At 39.5% G+C, this 23,433-nt stretch overlaps 1 protein-coding gene across 3 annotated transcripts in view; it reads right to left on the reverse strand.

Moving 5' to 3' along the window:
• SOBP (sine oculis binding protein homolog) overlaps nt 1-20,701 on the reverse strand; it is a 104,323-nt gene extending 83,622 nt beyond the window's left edge. For all 3 annotated transcript variants that reach the window (XM_033512849.1, XM_033512847.1, XM_033512848.1), the window contains exons 1-3: nt 20,567-20,701; nt 18,516-18,701; nt 6,185-6,336 (exon numbers count right to left, since the gene is read on the reverse strand). In XM_033512849.1, coding sequence (XP_033368740.1) covers nt 6,185-6,336; nt 18,516-18,701; nt 20,567-20,687 — 459 coding nt within the window. In that variant the 5' untranslated portion in view covers nt 20,688-20,701. The remainder of the gene's footprint in view (nt 1-6,184; nt 6,337-18,515; nt 18,702-20,566) is intronic.
• Nucleotides 20,702-23,433: the final 2,732 nt, after the last annotated feature.

Here is a 23,433-nt window from a genome sequence, read left to right on the forward strand (position 1 = left end):
TTTTTGTTGTACCATCTGTATGTAAACAAAACCTGCTTCTGGGAAAAAGGAAAAGCGCAATCATTGAAGCTGTCCAAAACTGATGTGAGGACACCTCACATAAACTGGTAGCTTTGTTTGATTCAAATGCCTGCCCCTCAAGAGGCAGCTGTAATTAGCATATTCATCTTGATATAACCAAAGCAGCCAGAATGCAACACGACTGATGTAATGTGACATGGTGGTTAAAATTAAAAGTGAACACGCCTTTTAATTGGATTGGCTACCTGCTAGTGATTCAGACAATGGGAATTTGATTCAAATTTATAGTATTAAATGGCAGCAGATGGACATTAAAATGTCCATTGAGTTTGCAAACTGACAAGCACGCTGGGTTTGCCAGATCCCTTCATTAAGTCACTGGTGGCATCAGTCAGGTGCTGCTGCCCATTTCATTGTTAGCAGCGGCAATACATTTTGCTTTGCTGTGGGTGAGCGGTGAGATATTCTGACTGATGGCCTCAATCGGTTAATTTGGAATTTCGTTTGCCTCCTCTAATCACGAAAAATCCTAGCTCTGGTTTAGGGAAGCAGTTCTATGAGATCTCTGGGTTTAGCATCCTGTAAATAACAAGGCCAGCTGATGACAGCAAGACAATGATGCCCATCTTCTTTCTGACCAATCCCACCCATCTCTTTCACAGCTCAGGATTTTTTTAATATTTCAGTCTCCGTTCCAGATTCTTGGTCACTACCTGCAGCCTTCAACCCTCCACAAACTTTAAAAACATCTTCTGAATGAGGTTATTTTCCTTATGCCTCCTTCTCCAGCCAGTTCCTCGAGGAAGTTTGCAATTGTGCCCCACACTCAAGCTGTTTCCCCTGCAGACTCAGCGTCTCATCTGCGTTCACTCATCAGCGCTCATTTATATCTCAACAAAGCAATCACAGCTATGGAGATGTTTGTTGTCTTTTTCCCCTCTACCTTCAAGCATTTGCAAGAAACCTTTCTAATTGGCTGCTGTGGCAAATACACGCATGCACACACGCAGATGTGCGCACACAAATACACGCACGCACGTTCGACGCAAACCCACAGCGGCAGAAGCAACTTCATGAACCATTTATTAAATCTTGCTTTTCTCTACAGCTCCACAGAACCAAATACAGACAACTGCATGCAAAGATGGTGGGACACCTGCTCTGCACTGACCTTTCTGAACACCTGATTAATGCAAGTTAAATCTCTAGGAGAAATAGATTTTCTATTCAGGGCCCCATGTGTTTCAACTATGGAAAGGGAGACTAAAGGAACAGCTAAGCTTTTTTTTTTTTTAAGCAATTTTCTAAATTTCAATGAATAATAATCACTTTACAAATTAAATTTTGTAGATGCATAAGAAAAAGATGAAAGTAGCTTTTTTTGCCATTACTCATTGACTTAACAGTGAGATCGTTGTTAAATATCTCTCATGCACTGTTAGGCTGCACAATTAAGCTTGAAATCCAGAGAACTTTCTCTGACAATCCTCAGTAATAATTCTGGGGAATGATAGCCACTGTTTACTCCCCATTTGTGGTATGGGTTTGTATATAAATGTCCATATTATCACTTAGTGATAGATATTAATTAACCAAAAAATTATGCGGGCAAGAGCACTAAAGAAAGCTTTATGATGTTGCATGCTCCTTTTCATCTTTAAATACAGCTTGAAAATGTGAGGAGTCATCTAATGCAATCAAACTCAGAACTAAATAAATGTGTATGACTTCTCACAGCTCCATTTGATAGTTCACATTCATTTTTGCCACACAGATGAGACAAAGGACCCTAAACTACATTCACTGTCTGCACTATTAACACACGGTGTTGCTCATCACTATACTTAACAGGGAGAAAAGGGTCATCCTTGTTTACCTCTGCATGGTGCTAAAGAGTAGCTTACCTTTACTTATTGATTTATGTCTTTCTGTGTATTAGTGTGAATGAAATTGGACTGCACTGTAAACAAAAACATCTATCTTTCTTCCTAATTGGGAGGCAGTGTGAAGCAGGGACAAGGTCAAGTATAAAATACTGCCTGAGAATCTTGCAGTCACTATGTCTCCAAAGTCTTCATCAAATCAAGTAAATTATTCTTTAATATATCTGTGAACAGAGTTTATAACCTCTGTGAAGTCAGTCCTAGTTCTACATTTGGCTATTTGGTCATAATAAATTTGTTTTCTGACCCATTGAGTCAAACAACTGAATTTCAAAATTAATCTTCTCAAGCTTCAGATTCACTGGACCCAATTATGAGTCCAACCGTTCCCTTTGAACTTCATATTCTGAAACTTGGTGGTCTAACGCTTTCTGCTCTTACGTGGCTCTTTGGTACTTAACTTTGCACAAGTTGGCCTATAAAATTAAATCTAAGAAGGGAGCATCCAAATCTTATATCTTTGGTTACTAACATAAGTCCTAAATGCTTGCTTTTCCAGCAATAGTTCCTTCTAATCGGTATTATTATACACAACAAGCTGTCATTACACAGTATTCATTATGTGTATTTGACTGGGCAAACTGGACAAAATAGGAGCAGGAATGCAGATTTGGGTTATTTTTGGTTGGGGGTGGCAGTGGTAGTATTTTTAGGTTTCTTTCTAAATTGGATCTTGTCTAAATACTTTCTGCTTTGCTTTATGGGGTAAAAGCCTCAATTTTTTCTTAATTAATCTCTGATAATTTAGATAAACTTATTCTGTTGAGAGAGCCTTTATAATTTCAAAACATATATATTTCTATTCTTGCAAGGCACGGCTACTGGCTGACATAATTTTAAATGCTCATGGAGCAAAATTTGCATTTCTTATAAGAAAGGCAACTTAAGGTTGCACCAATCTTTTTCCTTACAAACTTCCCATTCCAGGCATGAAGCTCCCTGACAGCCCTGGCTGTGCATGGATGCAGAGGATACAGGGGCCCAGCTTCTGGAACACAGACACAACTCCAGCAGGACAAAAGGCAGGAAAGACTGATGGGCACCTCTGACTTAACTCCTTGGGCTCAAAAGCTCCCAAGGCCAGGAAGGTACCAGCTTATTGCAGTGTCTTGCTACTCTTGCTGAACCTAGTGCAGGAAAGTGCTGGGAAGGAGTTAGAAGCTGGGAGCAGCCAGTGCCTAGCTGACCTGGGGCTTTGTGGAGCACTTTCAGGGCACTTCAGTGTGGGCTCATGTCAAGCCTTCTCCCAGGTGGGAATCTGCAGCATGCAGCACTGTAGTGTGCATTTGCCCTGTGTATGGGAAAAAGATTTTTTTATTAGGATTCTGAACACAGCAGTTGTCATTCAGGGATGGATAATTCACAGCATTACTTAGTGCTGTTTTGAGGCATTAGTGATGACTAATTCTTTACTGCTTAAACAGTCCTATCATCTGAAGCAAGCACTTACTACAGCACTTCTTATCTAGGGGAGGGAGGGAAGACTGCTTAACATGATCCATTAGGAAACTCAAGCTTTAAATAAAGTGACCACAAAGTCCTATCAGCTCCCAGAAATGCAGCAGCTGTACATATTTAATGTAATACAACACTATATTGTGGCAGAGATCCACTGTTTAAAACATGCATAAGGCAGGTGAAACGTGACTGTTTTGCTCCTCTGTTTGAAAAACGAGAAAGTGTAGAGTGGCATAACTCCTTAAAATACATAAATAAGCATTAGAGTCATGGAGAAGACAGGTAGGCTGTTGGAATAACAGTAACAGAGCAAGGGTCAGCAGTTAAATCTGAAACTATTGCATCCTAGTTCTTTTGATCTTTTTCCTCAAGACTCCATTCTGTCACTAACAGGTGAAGCGCAAAACCAGAAGCGTGGGGGTCTGCCGAGTTCTACTGTGCTCGTCTTAATTTAAAAGCAGCACTTCCCAAGTATTCTGTCCTGGGATCATCTAATCATAAACATACATGCAAGGGGCAGCTACAGATTTCCTCTGCTCAGTCAGATCCTGCGAAATACCAGGTTCCACGTGTCCAAAGAGAAAGAAAATTTAACTCACTGGCTTAGCTTTGAAGCAGAGCCAATCAACATGATAATGTTTTCTCACCATGTTTTGCCAAGTCCTCCCACATGACATTTTGTTAGTTTGAAACCTCTTTAGTGAATAATAGGACATTGCACTGGGATATGCTGATATATGAAAATATTAGGAACATCTATTGTGTTTATATATATATGTATGTGTGTGTGTGTGTGTCTGTGTGTGTGTACATACATACAAAATAATGAACACAGAGAGCTTTCTGGATGGAAATACTCAGTGTCTTCCAGAAGAAGTTAACAGAGGTGTCAGAAAGGGAACCAAGAAGAATGTGAAGCTCTAATTCATCCTTTCCTATAATACAAGGACAAGGAGGCCTTCAATAAAGCACAAGGGTAATAAATAGTAAGTCAGGTAAAAGGGAACTTTGTCATATACTGCCTCACTGATTGAATTCATGGTCATAAACTATTACTGAATTCTACTACTGGGTTACTAGAAGGTTGTAGTACATTTATGCATTATGTTAACATGCATTTACTTTCATTTAGTGGGGATCTAAACCTCTTATTTTAGAATCTAAGCTGAAGGTGAGAAAGAATACACCAAGTTCTTTCATCTGCCTCTCCAAGGTTTCCCATATTATCTGGTACTCATCAGTTCTGGACACCCAGGACCACCTAACCAGGATCACTGACAATGCCTCCATTACTAGGAAGTATCCTATCCATGTAAATTTGTGACTGGAAGTCACAGGAGCATGAGATGACAGAGATTTGTATCCTGACAGCCCAGAGTGTCTGGACTGTGCCTTGCACATTGTAAGGCACACTGAACTGCATGTGTGCACATGCACATACATCCATGTGTATGTTTATTTTCAAATGAGGAGCATTTGAAAAAAAAGGAGTGCGTATTTCTCTCCTCTACACTTCTTCTAGATAAAAAAAATGTAAACAGCACTCTTCACAGAATACTCATGTGACTTTTACTTGCCTGTCTGCTCCAGTAGACACTATGAGCTTGATTCTCCAAGACTGCCACTAAAATTCCACTCTACTGATTTCTGCAACCTAATTCTTCAGGCTTTTTTTTTTTTTTTCCCCAGGATAATGTGACCCAAATTTATAAAGGAGGTTAATTTGCTATAACATTGTATCTTGAGTCTAGAATCCATATGCACTTATTTGTTATTATGACAGATGTAAAAGACCAGATTTAGAGACCTGAAGTCAGTTTGAACTTAACAGGCTTGGAATGTTCTGTAGCATGAGGGTAAATGGCATCATTTAGGAAACCAAAATGTAAAGAGTTTTATGAATGATAAACATTTCTAAAACAATAAAGTTACCCAAAAGGCTCACACTATTAAGCACTAAAAGAACACCAAAAGTTACATTTTTAACAACTAAAAATTTGATGTGTTTCTTCTCTATTTTTCTTTAAATGACATGTTACAAATTCTGCTGCAGAAAAACAGCTGCTGAAGTAACCTGGAGGGCATCTTCAGGCACTGTGCTTCAGTGATTACAGCAATTTTTGTAGACATTCAATATTAGGATTGCTTTCTAATTTATAAGGGTTAAATTTAAATTGAGTAGGAGGGGCTTTCACATTACTCTAACACTGGTTACCCCAACCCAAAAATTGTATAGCATCTGAATTTTGTAGCAGTGACAAGTTATTAAAAATTATAAACTTTGAAAGAATTAAACTAGATCTCACTAGCAGCAGCGAAAAGATGTCCAGTATTGTGATGGGACTGAGACTTAGGCCGTAAAAGCATTTACCCACTGGCCATGATCCCAATGCCATGGGACTTGGTGGCACTGTCATACACAACCATCCTCTACTCTATTTCTTTGACACTTCCTCTTAGTTGTGTATGTGTAGGAAGTATCCTGAGGCTCTAAGGCCAAATTTGGAGTCTTATGTTAATACTTATTAGTATTTAAATTCCCTGACTCTCACAAAACCCAAGTATCAAGCTGAGAGAAACTGAAAGAAAGAAGGTTAGTAAAGGGCTGACAGTCCAACAGACAATAAAGATGGAAAGTGGTGGGACTAGGTGAAACAGAGAAAACAAAAGAAAAGAGTTTCTATTAGAAGCTAAATGAGACTCAGGCTGGGCCTGATTAAAGCCATGTCAATGTAGGTTATGTCTTTCCTTATTTCTCTTACCTTGTTTCTCTTGAAATATGCTCTTCGGCAAGCTGCAAAGCACTTCTCGCTGCAGAAGCATTTCACTTCACTTCCCATACTCAGGGAATAGCGCTTGATTCCAACTTTCTGGCACCAGGCACACATTATTTGTACATTTGACACATCATCTTCTACAACAGAAATATAAGAACAATGTTTACATGAGATGCAAACACCTTCCTCAGACATCTGCACACTTACTCTTAGACACAAGCAGCACCAGCTCATCTTATTTCTGACTGCCTCACTGTCAGAGAGTAGAACTGTGCCTGCCTGTGATCACCAGCTTCGTCCCCAGGCAGCCAGTGACCTGTGCCAGCCAGACTTAGCAGACTGGCAAAGTTTCTAAAATGGCTGGAAAAGATGATCAGCGTCAAAAAATTGTGCACTGCTGAAAACGTCTGGAAATCTCAAGAACCTTTTAGCACGCTTAAGAGAGCATAACTCTTTATTAAATGAGTAACCAATGCTGAAGGTTTACTGGGTATTGCTGCTTTGTTCTTATTACTTACAGTCTGCTGTAGTGAGTCCCTGAGATGCTCTGCTCAGCAAGCTGGTGATAAAACACAGCCAGAAGGTGCTGCACCAAGACAGGTCTCTAACACAAGCCCTCTTCTAAATAAGAAGGAACATAAAACACCCCTTTTCTGTATTATTTTGAAATGGTTAGCATACAAAACGGGGAGCTTTCGTGTGAATTCAGCAGTCACAGAAACACAGACTTGAGCAAAGCAGAAGTTGCAGCACTGCGACAAAATCTGCCAGGTTACTTTTCAGTCATTATACTCATTGGTCAAATTTTAATTCACGCAGAGTTCCCAAGCCTCTTTTGAGCTCTTCTCTAACATGTGTTACAAATGTGGCATGTGTGCCTTCTGCCATGTAAAAATACCCCAGAGCTTACTTACTAACTTGCAGCAATATCCTTATGTGGTCATCATTCCCACCTCAGCTTCACAGACAACAGCAGTGAATAGTTAATCCTACTAAACAGATTAAGTCATTAACTTAGCAGGAATCTTTCTGACTTAAAACGCAGAATTCTTCACTTCTTATGTCCAGTTTATGATACTGAATGACCTTTCAGCTACAGACAGCAGCCATTGTCTAACTTCTGGGAAAAAATATCCCCGGAGACTAATTGTTAAAGCAGTTCCTGGTCCATGAGCTGTGGAGAATTCATAGCTTAGAGATTCTGTCATACAGCCATCCTATTTCCCTATAAAGGATTTGTTTTTGAAGCTACACTGTCATCGTTCTGTAAAATTATTGGCAAACTAATTTTTAGCAGAGTGATTTGGCTCCTTTCCCTGACTATCATAACTCAGATCTACGTGCTGTATTTTACTCACCTTACTGGAATAAATATTGCCAGTTTAATAACTTTTTCCCTTCCACAAATTGTGTTATGATTTACAGCAACAAATAAAATTCTACAATGTAAAATAATGACCTTTTAGTTTTAATCAGACTGTCTACCTTTAAACCTATATTTAAGGCCAAGTTATAGCACAGATTTGTGTTTAATGTATTGTATCAATTACCCTTTAGAGTGGGATTTGCCGGCATTATAAGAGCCTTGATATACTGAACACGAAGGGAAATCAAAACAATTTGGCCAAAATTATCACTAGCCATCTCTAGGGTCAAGAAGCCTGCCCTGAGCTGGCTGTAACATCAGCCAGGCACAAAGGGTGCTGTTGTAGTGGCTCTGCGTGGGATCATTGCCGCTTTCTCTGCAGACTGGTCTTGTCCAAGATGCCAACTACTCCAGCACAGACCAAGAGCTCTTCCCCCCCATTCTTAGCCTGAGCCATTTGAAGTACTTATCTTTTACAAAGGCACCCTGATTCAGCTACTTTTGCACCATAATAAACCAATTCCTTACAGACTGAACGTGCCTCTTTGAATGTACCAGGACAACAGGAGATCCTCTGAATCAAAGGAACCAGACGGCAGACACTTGTTTCAGATAACAGTAACATATATTCCCCTACTGATAAGAAGCATTTTATCTCTGGAAAAGAGAAGATCTACCAGTGATACCTTTCTAATAGCCTTCATTTCTGGTGAGAGGAACTCTCATAAATGAAAAAAGAATGTTATAGAGCTGAAAGAGAGTTCACTGACAAAGTAGGCGCTGAAGTAGCTCTTTTTGAAACAGGTTAGCTTGTCCGGGGCACAGTTTTTAAGGGGAAACACAGAGATGCACCACTGGGATTCTCAGGGGCTTTCATGAGTGATTTGATAGGGGAACACCTCAGCTATCATTCAGTTCTTGTTCACTGATTCACAAGAACTGTCTCCCATAGACGATGAGAAAGAAAGACCCACACAATTGCTCATTTCTAATTACACAGGCTCCCAGCAGCAGCTGTTTACATGGAAAAGCCATGTTATTTACTTCTCTGCACTCTTCTGCAGGACAGTCAGGCTCAGCCCACCTCTTCTACCAAGGACACCCTAAGATACATCCTGGCAAGGGGACGAGAGGAGAGGGACCTTCTGTGTCAAGTTGCTGTCTTGTCATGCCCTGTCCAGCAGAACTTCACCACTACCTCACAGAGAATCCTTTGAAGCAGCATGGCTTCACTTGTGATCCACAGATCTGATGGTCAAAAAAAATAGCAGAGAATGGTCTGCAGACTACTACTTCCAGCCACTGTATGCACTTCCAGGAATTGATATGTGATATCCAGGAGGCATCATAAGTATTAGTCAAAATGGTCATCATGTTGAAAGAAGGAAGGGGGAAAGGGAAGGAAATAGTCTGGCTATATAAAAAGAACCCAACTATTTCTCTGTTCTACTCCTTTCTCACCCTATTCATTAAATAATGTAATCTTTTTCATTTAATGGTAACAGTAATAATAGAACTAGATGCCTCTTCAATTTAATAGACTCAGGAACACTGCTACAAAAGGATTAACTGAGTATGGCCATGTGAAGCAGCAGGAAATAGCAGTACTTCAGAAGGAGGTTCAGAGTACACACTTCCTGGGACAAGACACTAATAAATCACTTTTCAAGTCATCTTTGCTCCCTCACATGAACATTTGCCCAAGTCAATTTTTGATGCAACTCTAACTTTTTGGAATGCAGCTTATCAAGTGAAATAGAAAACATCCAGTATCACATTTCTATGGACCATCAACCAGGTCCAGCCCAATGGGAGGAAAAACTTGGTCTAAAATCAAATCCTTTCTTTCAGCTACAAGGGATGCTAAGAACAGCAGAGAAAGGAAGCCATGCTTGGTACCAGGGAGAGTACAGAGCTGTGCCCTGTGGGTGTGGATGACAGCTGGGGACAATGACCAAGGTCCAGACCTGACTGCATGCTTTCCTTCTTCATACCGGCTGTGGTAGAGATCTGAGCAGACCTTGTGAAAAGAACTAATAGGCATGTTTTGTTACAGTGTGTTAAACTTAGTGATCAAAAATCAGGACTGCAACATTGGCTGAAAGTATTACTTCATGTATTTCTACCAGCAGTGAGAAGCAATAATGTAGCCTCAAAACATTAAGACTGCGTGAAATAAGAAAAAAGTCTTCAGATTTGAGTGCTGTCATCTGCTAAACACAAGTTAATAATCTGAAAGCAGAAATTCGAATCTTGCATTCCATTCAAGATAAAATTCCTCTCACTTTTTCACAGACCTTTGTTTTTCAAGGCCAAATTCTTTGAAAATCACTTTACCAGATTCCTGCCCTGCTTTCAGGAAAATGTATCAAATCCCTGTTCCTAGAGCGCTCAGCTAGAAGAACTTGCTGCTAAGATATCACAGCAAAACAGGAAATTTCAAATCCAGTAGTTTAAGACCGGCTGTCTTCAATCTCTATTCTAATCTTTTTCTGATTAGAACTGCACTAAGAAAGCTTCTCCACTATAATTGTACCAGTTTATTACATCAGCAATGGTCTCCTTTGCTCATAGTCAGACTTTTGCTAGTAGTCTATCTTAGCATATCTGCTTAAAGTAACATGAGCTCATCTTGACACCGTGCCTACATCCATCATGTGAGCTCTCACTGGAGCAGCTCTTCTGATCAAGATCATTCACTATCACTTTTAGGACTCATATAGCTATGCTGACACATGTTTGTAAAGTACAAAAATATCATTTGCAAGTCCTGGCACAGATTATTTTGAAATGAAAGAAAATACTTCTTAATAACTGCTTTTTTTTCCCCTTCCATCTGGGCCTGGACCTTAATGACCTGCTTTTGCAAAGTGTTCAGCATGTTCTCAGATCTGTCATACTTATGACAGGTAGCATGGGCACTCTTACAGGTGAGAAACAGAAGAGATGGGACTGACACAACTGAATAGTAACAGGAGGACATTCAGCAGAACATATATGTTGCTGTCCTCTGTAATTAGACCAGGTAATAGAAAGATAAATTCTTTCTGCATGCTGCATCTAAATTTCCAGCCTCTACTTTTCTGAGTTCTCAGCTCTTCACAGGGAGAGATATTGTGGGAGTTACAATATTGTGTTTTTCTGCCTCTGGGTTGTGTCACTACAGGTGGAAGAAGTACTCCCTGCACCCACCACACAGATACTGTTCAGTTACATCTCCTTGTGGTTTTTATCCTGTGTAGTTTTCATAATGAACAATGCAACAAACACGGAGTGTTTGCAGTGCTAAATCATGTTCCCAAAGGGAGTAGTTTGTATAACAAGATAAAATTATCACATTATAATAACTAAATATGCATCAGTCTAAAGCATGCTTCAATTAATCATCAAAAGTTTGCACTGCCTCTTTAGGTCTTAATTAAGCAGAATGTTTGGTATTTTTTTCCTTTCAAACCCATGTGAAGGAGCTGCAGAAAATTGTTCCTCTTAAACCCAATGAGCAGCAGTTTACACTAATCGATCTTATATGGAGCCATAATTTAAGGAGGTGGGGGGAAGTGAAGGAAGGCAATGAGTACAATGCAGTAAATCCATCATGAACAGCCCTGTCTTTGTCTAAGCAAACCAGCATGATCTATGGAGTTTAGTGCAATGTTCCTAAAACCCCAGCAATTATGGAGGGTTAAATCCTGATCAGTTTACTAAGTTTTAGGTTGCAGCGCTCCACTAATACTGATGGGCCTACTTGAGCTGTTAGGGCTGGGTTGGACTCTATGATCTTGAAGGTCTCTTCCAACCTAGCGATTCTGTATTTTCAATTTTAACTCCAGCTTCAAAAAGTCATGTTAAACTAAATGCAGCTATAGCTCTAATCCTGCATATTATGATGATTCAAGGGCAGGTACTCCAAAAGCTTACTTTCCATATTTTCTTGCAAGAAATTCAACAGGAGATACTCAATTCTTCCAGCAAGAAGATAACATCTCTCCCAAAGGTGCCCAACCACAGTAATCCTACACAGAAGGAAGACCAGGAGGATGGAGTGTTTGGGATTGAGATCTCAAGTACAGCACCTTTACTGCGTGAGGCCTTTGTGAGACCTGTGCCTTGGCTGTGGTTTTATCCATGATCTGACACAAGAAATATTTTGGCATCCCATCCCTCCTCCATGTCTCCCAACCAACCAATTCATCTCTGGCATGAGTTTCCTTCCATCACACTATCAGAAGCCATGTCTCTCCACTACTACTTACATCTATTTTCCCCTCTTTTTGTCTTTGCTTCACCCCACCCCCTCACACAGGCAGTTTGGATCCCAGGTTTCTTGGGTAAGGAGCTATATTAGCCCTTTTACTTTGAGCTGAGAACTACACTGGTGTATATATATCTTTAAATATTTTAGCTGCTTTCACTATTACTTTCTAATGAAAAGCTGCAACATTTCCTTTTTAAAGACTTTAGATCTTAAATTGACTTGAGCATCTGCAGCAATAACAGTAAGGGCTCACTGTTTCCACTGGGACCTGCCAGGATTTCAGAACTGGATAATTCCGAGTTACCCGCCTGCTGCTCCTGAAATCCCAAATTGCCATTGAAGAAAACCAAGTAGCATGTATTCAGATTTTTCATCCCCCAAGTAATTCCTGAGATTGTTGATCCCAAGCAAGGCAGAAGCACCATTAGTCAATTTTCTTACACCCAAAATGCTTTACCAAATTAATCTCAGACTAAAAAAGGTGAAGAAGCAAAACTCCTGAGACATTGCTGCAGATCCCCCGGTGATACCACCTGAAGCGCTGATCCTCTAAACATATGGGGCACGTGACAAACTTAAAACTCAAAAAAGTACCTTAAGAAAGTAATTACCAGAGGAAGATTAAAATATAGGGCTGACAATAGAAAGCTTGCTGCAGCCATCGCTATGGAAATATCAGAGCCTCTACAATGCATTTCCTTTTAAGGACCAGTCTCTTCAAGTTCACTACTCTGCCAATAAAGCAAAATGTCCCAGCCCCTTTTGAAAAAATCATTTTGGGGAACCATGGCCTGCCTACGTTTTCTATGCATGGGCTGAGGTGCATTCTTATGCATAGTTCAGTAGGGACTGAATGCACAGCACAAAAGCTGGCATTTGGGCAGGTTTTAAACATGCAAACAAAAAAAGCACCTATTTCAGCTAATAGAGGGGGAACTCCCTGTGTACTTTGAATATATGCTATTAAGGTGCATACATGGACTTTATGCTTTTCTTTTTAGCACAAAGGAAACACTTGGCCCTCCACAGAGAGCAAAAGACATCAACAGTGGGCTAGATGGAGCAGGCATCCTGGCAACCACTGGCATTTAAAAATCCAGGCAGTTATAACCCTATGATCAGTGTAAATTTGATGACTTTTCAAACTGAAAACAAGAGAAATAATTTGAAGAGTAGCAACTGTAGGGTTTGTTGTAGTGGTCTTTCTCAGAGGGCAAAACCTACAGGTAGAGAAATTGTAACACTGATGAGCAGCCAGAAGATATTTGTGACATACTGAAGAGAGATCCAGAGCACAGTAAAATGAAAGTCTCCTAGATATACAAACTTAACTAGATCTGATAATGTGGTATTTACTTAAGGAAAACTGCCACTTGGTTCTGCCTGGAATCAAACTTCTTGCTACTAATTGGATCTAGTCATAGATCCAATTCTTCAGTAAATTTTGACAGATGATCTAGGAATTCATTGTTAGTGGCCTGCTAAATACCATTTAAAACATTGTTTATGCTTTCAGATTCCTCCAATTCAATTTAAATATTGAAGGAGGTTACAGCAGGCTGTTCCAGAATGTTTGTAGGGCAGGAACTCTGCTTATTCCCATATGCTGCACAAAGTTACTCATCTGCACTTGTATTTACAAAATCTCCTATAAACTTTAATTCTAAAGCAATGCTAAACCCATAACACAGAAGACCACTAGTTTCTTCCTATAAAATAACTAAACACTTACTTTAGTATTTGAATCTGATATTTCTTTGCCAGCCTAGGTCAGCACTGGAAGTGCTTCTCCTTTCATTTTGCCTCATCAGATACCATTCCTCCAGCCCAGTCTTCCTTCACCAGTTTCTGATAACTTCTGGTACAACTCCAGTTATTATCATTTGGAACCTAACATTATGTTGAGACACTCATCTGTGGGTTGTAGGATTTACGTCCCCTTTCCTTCTCCAAATGTACTCGGTATCTTTTGAAAACTTTGGGAGGGAGCATTACTCTTCCTTTGTACATTTTTCCTCTGTGGAAAGCTCAGTCAACTGCATGACATCATGCTTTCTGCCTCCTCTTCTACTCTGTCCCTTGGCAGTGACCTCCCCTCTCAGCACAGCATTGCAGGAAGCCGGTTCTCGTTTGGGATGCTCAGAGCAGCCAGCGCACTCTGTGCATCACCTGTACACAGAAGGAGGCAGGAAAGGGATGGATTTTGTCAACCCTCATGCTTAAAGGACTGACCAACCAGCAGTGGTACCCCCCTACCAAGGCTCTGCCATGGGGATCACAGGATAAAATAAATCAAAGAGTACTCCAAAAAAATGAGAAAACTGAGACACCATAGCCTCCAGCAAGGTGCCAGGGGAAGAAGGCAGCTTGTTCTCACCCACATTGAAAGAATTTTTTGCATTCTTCTTTGACTACTCTTGATTTCAGCCTTCCTTCATCCCAGGTAACAAGAGTTGTCCAAACTTGCCTGAGCAAAAGGGCAGAGTCACCCTAAGTGCCCTCTCAAATTTACTCTATCATTAAAGGCTGCAGAACAACAGAAGGTTTGCACACTGCAAACTAAGGCCATATACTCCCTGTACAACCATGGTGAGATTTTTAGTTCTGGGTCATTCCAGGCTATTGCATTTTTGTACCTCACTATTTCTATGGAACTTTTAAATTGGAAAAACAATCAAGCAAGCAAACAAATAAAAAAACCCACCAGCCTTCTTTACATTGTTGAGCAGAAAATAAGAACCTTCTAACACCAAGCAGAACTAACCTTAGGCTCACTTTCTTGCAATAGGCTGTAGTCAAGTCTAACCCTGAAGATCACTGACAATCTGCTGCCAGGTCTAAACATAGTTATCAGCATGCTGGGCAAGATGGACTCTTACCAGCCACAAGGAGATTCTCAGAGCATCTCTCTGGAGGCTGCATTGACTACTTTTATGCTTCCAGATGCAGGTTGGATGGCTGATGCTGACTTATAAAGTCTGGAGGGTTAAATTCTGATCGGGTTAGATTTGACTTGGGCACTGTTCCAGTGTGGTCTGCCTGGTGCTGCAGATCAGGGGAATGCTCTTGCAGATAGCCTCCACATCTGAGTAACTTGCATTCTCCTGGTGAAGGCTTCCAATGACTGGATTTAGCATCTTCCACTGACACACCATAACCTGAGTCTGTAGACACTCAGTACACCACATAGGGCCCATGCATTTAACTCAGACTTTTTTGGTTTTTAATTATGAGGCAGAGCAAGGAGAGAGTGCCTTTATTGAATTGGTTAGTAGCATCCTAATGTTTTCCAGAATCATATAAGCAAATTGGAACCTAACATTTCGTTTGACTAAAACAGAAATCTGAACAGCTTGAAGACAAAATTTTAGTCAGACTGCTTAAAATTATTTGGTTTTCAAATCTAAAAATAAACAACCAAACAAACAAAAAAACCCAAAAAAATAAGAAAAAAAAAAAAACCAAAATCAACAATAAAACAAAAACCACTTTACTGCAAAAGAGTTATGAGGGGAAAATAGGTAATTTTGTTAACTCTTCAAGGTTTTAAGCCTGCTCATACTAAATATGAATGCAAACAGAACACTTGTTCAAAGCTTTCCAGCACACTCATGGAAAACCTAGTCTGCTGAAATCTTCAATGACAGCTTCCTAGACAGTTTAGGATCAGCACTCCTTCCTCCTCTTTTTCAAACTGATAGCTATTTCTGATAAAGAATCATATTTGCCTTCTTAGAAATCCTGTTTTCCTCGGCTTCCTGACTGTGTCTTTTCTACCTCTGCAATTGCTACGTCAGTGCACATTGCAGGGTATCCTTCTTGTTTCTCTTCAGGTTTGTGAGTATCCCCCATGCTCTGCTCTCCTTCCTCTTACATGTATTGAATCTGATCAGCAAAATTATTCAACTAATAATTCAATGGACCTGCTTATCCTCTTCAGACCATTACACTGCTGTCTAAATGAATACCTCAGCCTGTCTCTCTGACACCTCTTTACTTATGCTGACCCTTCTGTTCAAGATCAATACAGCAAGAATTAAAGTCTTAATAATTTCTCCCTGAGTGCTCACTCCATATTATTTGCTCAATAAGGATGGACTGCACCATCTTTCCTGTCCTTCAGGTTCATGATTTAGGTATCATTTTCACCAGTGGGCACTCCCTTTCGAGCTATATTGAAGTCTTGTAGATTTTTCTCCTGTATAACATCTAAAAGATTTTCTCATCCATTCACAAACTCTGGACACATCCTAATTCTTAGCATCACAGCCACCAGCCCACCACTACCTGGTGTTCTCTCTGGCCTGTAATGTAACTTTGCCCTCTGTGTGTCCACACAAAATATTCTGCAAAGATTCCTTTTTCTGCCCAATATTTTAACCTTGAAACTTTCTCTTGGCCTCTTTCTGCCTCTCTCTCCTGTCCTCATCCACTTCAAATGTGGATAAATGCTTTAGTGTTTGTGGCAGGTCAGTCATAGCCTGTCCCCCATGCTGAAAATGTCAACCTTCACCTTCTTCATTAATGATTTGAGTCAATTCATTTGCCTGCTCAACTCAAAAAAGCACCTTTGTACTATTTCCAAAGTCATCCCCTATGCTAGCAAGGGACTCCAAGAAAACATCCCCAGAGTTACTCTTGTCTGGCTTTGTATCACTCTGAAGTTTTCTGCTTTGATGTAGTGCTCACAAAATGGTGTCAAAGTGCAGTGCCAAGACCACTGCCTCGCACACTGGCTCTCCTGGCGCCTTTGTACTCCCTTTCCTACCAGTTGTTTCTTGCCAGGCTCTTCGGGGTGATCATGGCTAGGGCACCTACGCCCTGAGATAAAACAAAACCATTACTACCCATGCTTCTTGCAAATCCCACAAAGGTGCTGATCCTCCTCCCCCTCCAACCCTCCCAAGCTTTGGTCTCTAAAACAAAGGTGAGATAAATACATTCATCTGCTCTGAAGTCATGGTAATCTAGTGCTCATTACCGATCATGGGATAAAATCAGAGGAGGCAGAGATTATGCATTCGTATCTCCTGCACAGGTACAACAACAAATATTCATTGTTAATGAATTAATTAGAAACCTAAAGGAGGAAAACACTTACAAAAAGCTCTCTCTACACATTACCCTTAGAGGTACATTTGAACACAGGATCATATGTTGTAGGTGGACAGGCAAAGAACAGAAGGCAGTTGACTTGGCCAAGATTCCCTTGTGTCCACTTAACTACTGTTGCAGTAATTTGTTTTTCTACTTCATAGTTCAATCTCCTCCTGCTTATTTGGTGTCATAAAAATCCAGCAACTGTGGCAATTTGCACAATGCATGCTATAGCCTTGTGTTCACATACCACAAATTCAGCATTCTGGATTCATTTGTGACTCAGATTGGAGGGGAAAATAGCTTGGGATGGCACAAGCCCTTGATTAAAGCTTTAGGGCCAAATCAACAACAGCTGAGGATCCAGCCCATATGGCCTGAGATCTTTAGCTGTGTAAAGGCTGCAGGAATGGGCCCAAATAGCTCTGGTAATTAGCAAATATCATATAAAATAGATTGAAAGTCTTTGGCAAGGAGCATGTATTGAGTAACATTTGAAAATTATTCATGGCATATTATATACTTCTTTAGAGATAAAACTCAATGGCATAACAATAATTTAGGAGGGGCAACTCTAGTCTGTTACATGATCAGCAACAGGCAAACGCTTTCTTGAATCAATCAGAATTTTACAGCTACCTTTAGACAAAGTTACGAAGGGCAGAGGTGAACATCCAACACCTGGGACCTGATCCTACAAGCAGTTCTGCCTCTGCAGAAGCATCCTAGCACCTGCTAGGATCTCTTTAGCACTGTGTGGGGAGAGCTGATGTTCTTGGGCAGGAGTTTCATGTCACCCTGTATTCCTCAGTGCCTTGGTCACTCAAGAACAACCACAACACCACCCAGGGTTGTCCACGGAAGCAGGACTCAGCCTGCTCCTATCTGGATTCACCAATTTTCACACTGTGTGGAGCAGTAAACAATAACACAACAATTAATCACCCTGGTGTAGCCGTAAGAGCTCCTTTCACAGATTACAGTAAGCAGCATGCAGAGGGGAATAAATCATTTTTCATGCAAACTCTGAGGAATGGCATGTTAGAAAACCACTCCTGATAAAAATCTAATGAAAATGTAAAACATCTCAGTGCAGTCTCCTGGGTAGAGTCAAGATCATATTAAACCCTTGAGAGACAGCGGTCAGGGATTTCAATGGGAATCAAGAGACAGTTTCCCAGTATGAGCTTGTTAATCTGATATAAAGACATGATACTGATTTGATGGCTTTGTCTCTTTCACTGTTTCCTTCATGCAGCCTATTTTTAATTTAATAATTCTCCATTCATTTAGTTAAAGGCCTTATTCACCAGAACAAAATATTTATTTTTTTCCTAAAAGCAAATGCTGTTGAAGTGCTGAAAGCAAAATCCAGCATGAGGAGGGTCACAAGCAATCTAAGTTTGTTGTCATTGCATTTCAGGAGTTTTTCAAGAATACTGAAGTGATTAAAGCCACTCTCCTGCTCATTTTTAAAGTTCCCTGTGACTGGATTTTAATAATTTTGAAATCAGCCCTCTTGCTAAGATACCATGATCCAGTGATCTCAGGACACTGTCAATAACAGTAACCATTTTTACATATTCATTAGGATTTACCTGCTGGTGGCTTTATGAAAGGTGGTGGAATTAATGGGACAATAATAGGTACATTCCCATGATCCTTCGACCCTGCTGGTGAGTCTGATAGTCCATTTCCTGTAGCAAGCCCTGGGTAGCTTGGGTTTATATTGTACGGTGAAATAACACTGTCCTCAGGTAATTTTGGTTTTGGCAAAGAATTTTCTGTAAAATACAAAGAACATATTGTACAGTATGACACATAAATTTCTTAAATGGCCCTACATACTTTCACCAATCTCTTCATTAAATTACTTACCCTAATACAAGAACAGTGCACAAAAAAACCCAGGTTTTTTCCCTTTTAAAGAAATTTATACTTTCCAGTAATCTTCAGAAGTGCTCCATTTTTTTTTCAAAAACAAAACTCACGCTTTCTTTTTGCAGAAGGTAAAAGGTGGGATTATTTTGTCATGCATAGCCTTAATATGCCTGATTTACTCATCCTATTCTTGTACTTCATTTCTACTGCTTGTATGGTGATCACACTCAATGTACTGTGGCTTCACTAGTACAAGGAGCATGAACTGAAGAATAAAAGAATTCCAGTTCTCTATAAATAGTGAGTAGTAACAATGAATGAGTAGTAACAGAATTTAAAGAAAGGAACAAAATATTGAAATCACATCAAAGTGTGCATAAAATGATGACAGTTATTATTCTAATTCTTTAATCCCAAATCACCTCAGGATTCTTATTTGTATGAATTTCTCTAATATATCTCACCCATGGGACTCCCTCTTCTCCCATCTTCCAGAACAAGAAATGTGCTTTTTCCCCTCCCAAGAATTTCATACAGCAAAAATTTCTACCTGTCACAGGCATTTGACATCTATGGTACATAAAACATATGATTTGTATCATGTGCCTATAAAAAAAGTATGCCACAAATTTCATCAAGCATAGACTGGAGCCAGTAATCTTTCAGTAAAAGAGGTATTTATTAAAACAGAAATAAATTAAGTGCATTACAACACAAGCACAAGTTTCTTCAGAGGCAGCTTAATGACATTATGTTTTCATTGAAAAATAAATATTGATCACCAATGTTGTTATAGAACTAACAAGCTGCAAACATTCAATTTTAACACAATTAGGTTGTTTCACCTTACCTCTAAGTTTTTCCCTTTTTCTAGCCATCTGTCCCTCAGCACTGGTCTCTCTGGTGTCAGTACTCATTGCAACACTCACTGAATACAGCGCTGCTGCTGGCTAGCAGAAAGAAAACCCAAACACTGCTGCCCACTAACACAGTGAAAAGTAGCACTCGAAGTGCATAAAAGCTGCTGGAATTTCCTCTCTTTACCTCACCTTTGAGGAACTCCCATTGGATAAGTCAAGATGCAGCAATTTTCTACTCTTCTCCTTTCTCTGATGAGAAGCCCCTATCCATTCCCTGAGACTGAGGAGTCAGAAGGCAAAAACTGAATGACTGAACAAACCAACAGGCTCTCATCCTTTTCATTTTGAATCAAAAAGATTTGGCAATGTCTCAAACAGATTCCATCCATGGAAAACATCTACTACAGTGCAGAAGACAATAAAGTACAAATATGGATGAGAAGCCTTTTGTGAATATTCACACTTGTTCCTACATGCGTGAATATTCCAGTTTAAAATCTTTCAATATTTTAAAAAGTTGTAGGCCAACCAGACTTAGCATGGAAAACAAAAGGGTTCCTTAAAGCCACCTGGCTAAGAAAGTACTCCCTCCTTTCTCCAGCTGTGAGTAGTTTATTGATACCACAGGCACATGGCTTTCAACTGACACATGAAAGGCATTATTTGTGAAGATATATATCAGTATATAACAATATATCAATACACCAACAGCAAATGCGTAAAGCGACTTCGCTCGTACCCTATCAGGTTCTTTGTACCACAAGGAATTTTTATTTTAAAAACCAGATATTTTTATGTAAAGCAACCAAGATACAAGCAGCAGAACATGCTTTGCAATCAACACCAATCAGACAGGTTGAGCGATTAATCCTTCTTTACATGAACACAGAAACATGAAGTCTCGTTACCTTTGAGAACAGAAATGTGCTGGCGGCTTTCCCCATCTGCTGAGTAGTTCCTGAATTCAATATCTTCTCCATCTTTCAGTTCTACCTTATCATAACCATACCAGCCAAGGAGCTCATTCATAGTGTTTTCAGCAAAGTTCTGAAAGAGAAAAATTACCTACTTATTTATGTAATCAATAACCATTTGGAAGGAAGGGAGGACTGCATAAATCGAACCATATCTGTGCTACATGAGGAAGTGTCAGGTTTGGCCCACCTCCTCAAAGACTAATGTTCATTTCATAACTCAAGTGCATAAAGTGAAATGCATTTAAATCTCCGACTGGCACATGTAATTATGACAGAGACTCATATGTCTGTAATTTAAAGAAAATGAAAAGGAGAGTTATTTATGACTTTTACTCTGACATTCAATGTCAGAAATATTTTAACATACATTCCTCACACAAACTTGTCTGTGTTGCCATAAAATATTTAAGACTGAAGCAAGAGAATAACAGAAAACCAGGATTTTTTTTTCAACCAGCAGTTAATCAATCTTACTGCATTACAGTCTTTTCAGCTGGAGCAGGTCACTGACACAATTACAGTTCCTTGAGGTGCCCATGAACCAAATCAAATAAAATCACAGCAGACGTTTTTTCTCAGTTATAAGCCCTTGCATAGTCAAAGCACTTAAAGATTCTTCACTGTGAAAGCATTCTACCATCACTTTTCATACAAATATTTCTTATATTTTTTTAAGGAAACCTTTCTCAATTTTGCAGTATTTATTTTCAAACCAATTTCCAAGCGACTGAGTGGTTACATTTTATGTTTGTATGGAAATGCAAAGTATGGAACATGACTGTCATAACCCTCAATTTCTATTAAAAATATGTCCTCTAGGTCATGAAGCAAAAAATATTTCTGTAGAAAATGCTCATTACCGGGCCAGGAGATTTAGTGGAATAAGTTAAGAAATCTGCAGCCAGGCAACAAAGCTTTCTGAAACCAAATAGTGCCACAGAGCTCTACAGCTTATGGGTTTAGGAAACTACCAAAGGAAACCAGCTAATGAATTATTGCAATGGCAAAGATCAGTTTAAAATAGTATGACAACTCTAAGTTGAAACCAAAAAAACCACACACAGAGCCTATTAGGTTTTTGCGATTTTTTTTTTATTAACACTCTTCGAAAACAAATTCCAAACTTTGTATTTCTCCAAGATCTTGACTTCTAAAATAATGCTTCTGATAAGCACTGTCTCCTGGGACCCTGGCAAAGGAATAAGGAGAATACAACACCAATTCAAAACAAATGGTAAATGTCAAATTTGCAGGTTGCCAGATTTTGTCTAGTAACTGCTCTAGCTTAATTTTTGAGTGGAAGAAAGTCTAATGATAGAACACAGCAATTCTCCAGTCATTTAAACAAATAAATAAAATTAATCAGATGATAATTGCTTTCGAATTCAAAGCTACAGCAGGCGCTGTGCCCCAGAACCTCAGAGTGCTGCACTGCTCCTGGCTCATTCATCACACTAGATTACATAGGTGTTCCTGTCACTCAAGGAGCACTGTAAAGCAGCTATAAGCAATAAACACAAGCAATTTGTACTCTTCCAAGAGTATCATGTGTGCAATTATGCTACAAACACATTTCAGGAAAAGAAAATCCAAAACAAAACCCCAAAGCAGACCCCGAAAGCATCCATTTCCTTTTGGTTTTTCCTTTTTGTGTTTTCACCTTACTGTCTGATGGAAGTCACAATTCTGTGGCTGTCCTGTGCAGCCTCAAATTGCTGGAAAATATTCCATCATGCCACCTCCACTTCTGGACTTAGCATTATAAGTATGATATCTGAATTATGCCACTACTACAGTTTTCAATTAGTACAATGCAGTGTAAATGTGGCTAACTATTACCTAAATCATTTGAATGATGCTGTGTTGTCTTTTAAACACTAGCAAAATGAAAAAAAAAAAAAAAAAATAAATTTTTTTATTGATTTTTTTGTTTGGTTTATTTTTTCTTATCTTTTCAGAAAACTCTTCTCCTAGCATTGAAGAGTCCCGATGCACTAACCCCTTTTGTAACCCATGGGAACCCAATAACAAAATGACCTGGACCTGGGGAGCCAAATCTCACCAATCCAGCTCACCCAAAATGACATGAAAAGGCCCATGGAGGCCCAAAGGCAAGGTCTGCCAGCCTCCCTTGCTTTGCTAAACTTCAACTATGGAAACACAGCCCTAGAGACTAATCTAGGAAGGTAGAGACTGACTGACAAAGTCTTACCGATTTAAACCCCATGCAACCAAATTAATTGAGTAGCTCTAAATTTGCCTCCTGTGGATACTTTGTGTTTTATTTGCGCTGCTGATCAACTCAGACAACGAATAATTTCTAATTACTTGTCAAGGAACACATAAGCAAAGTTACACATATGTTTGTTTTTTCATGAAAATTCATACATTTATGTGTCCCTTCAAAATGCAGTCAAAATGATGGCTGGGTTTGTAATGGCACCAAATTTAAGTACCTTTCACATCTCATTTAAACCATCCATGATAAGTGATGCACCAAAATGAACACTCATACTGACAAAAAATACATTGGATTTCAAAATCACTCATCATAGAGATCTGACTCTCTTATAAAATAGTAAATCAGTGGGGTCCTTTCTACTAACTTCAATGAGAATACAATGAGGTTGCATGCCAGGAATAACAAAAGTAAGCACCTTTTAACACTGATTTCCCAAAAGAGTGGCTAGAATTAAAAAAAAACAAAACAAAACAAAAAAACCAAACAAGCCATTCTCCTCCATAATTTATCTTACCTACTACAAAGCTGCAAGTCACCCTCAATACCCTTCTCTCAG

This window comes from Parus major, chromosome 3, assembly GCF_001522545.3.
Source record: "Parus major isolate Abel chromosome 3, Parus_major1.1, whole genome shotgun sequence".
Taxonomy (NCBI): Eukaryota; Metazoa; Chordata; class Aves; order Passeriformes; family Paridae; genus Parus; species Parus major.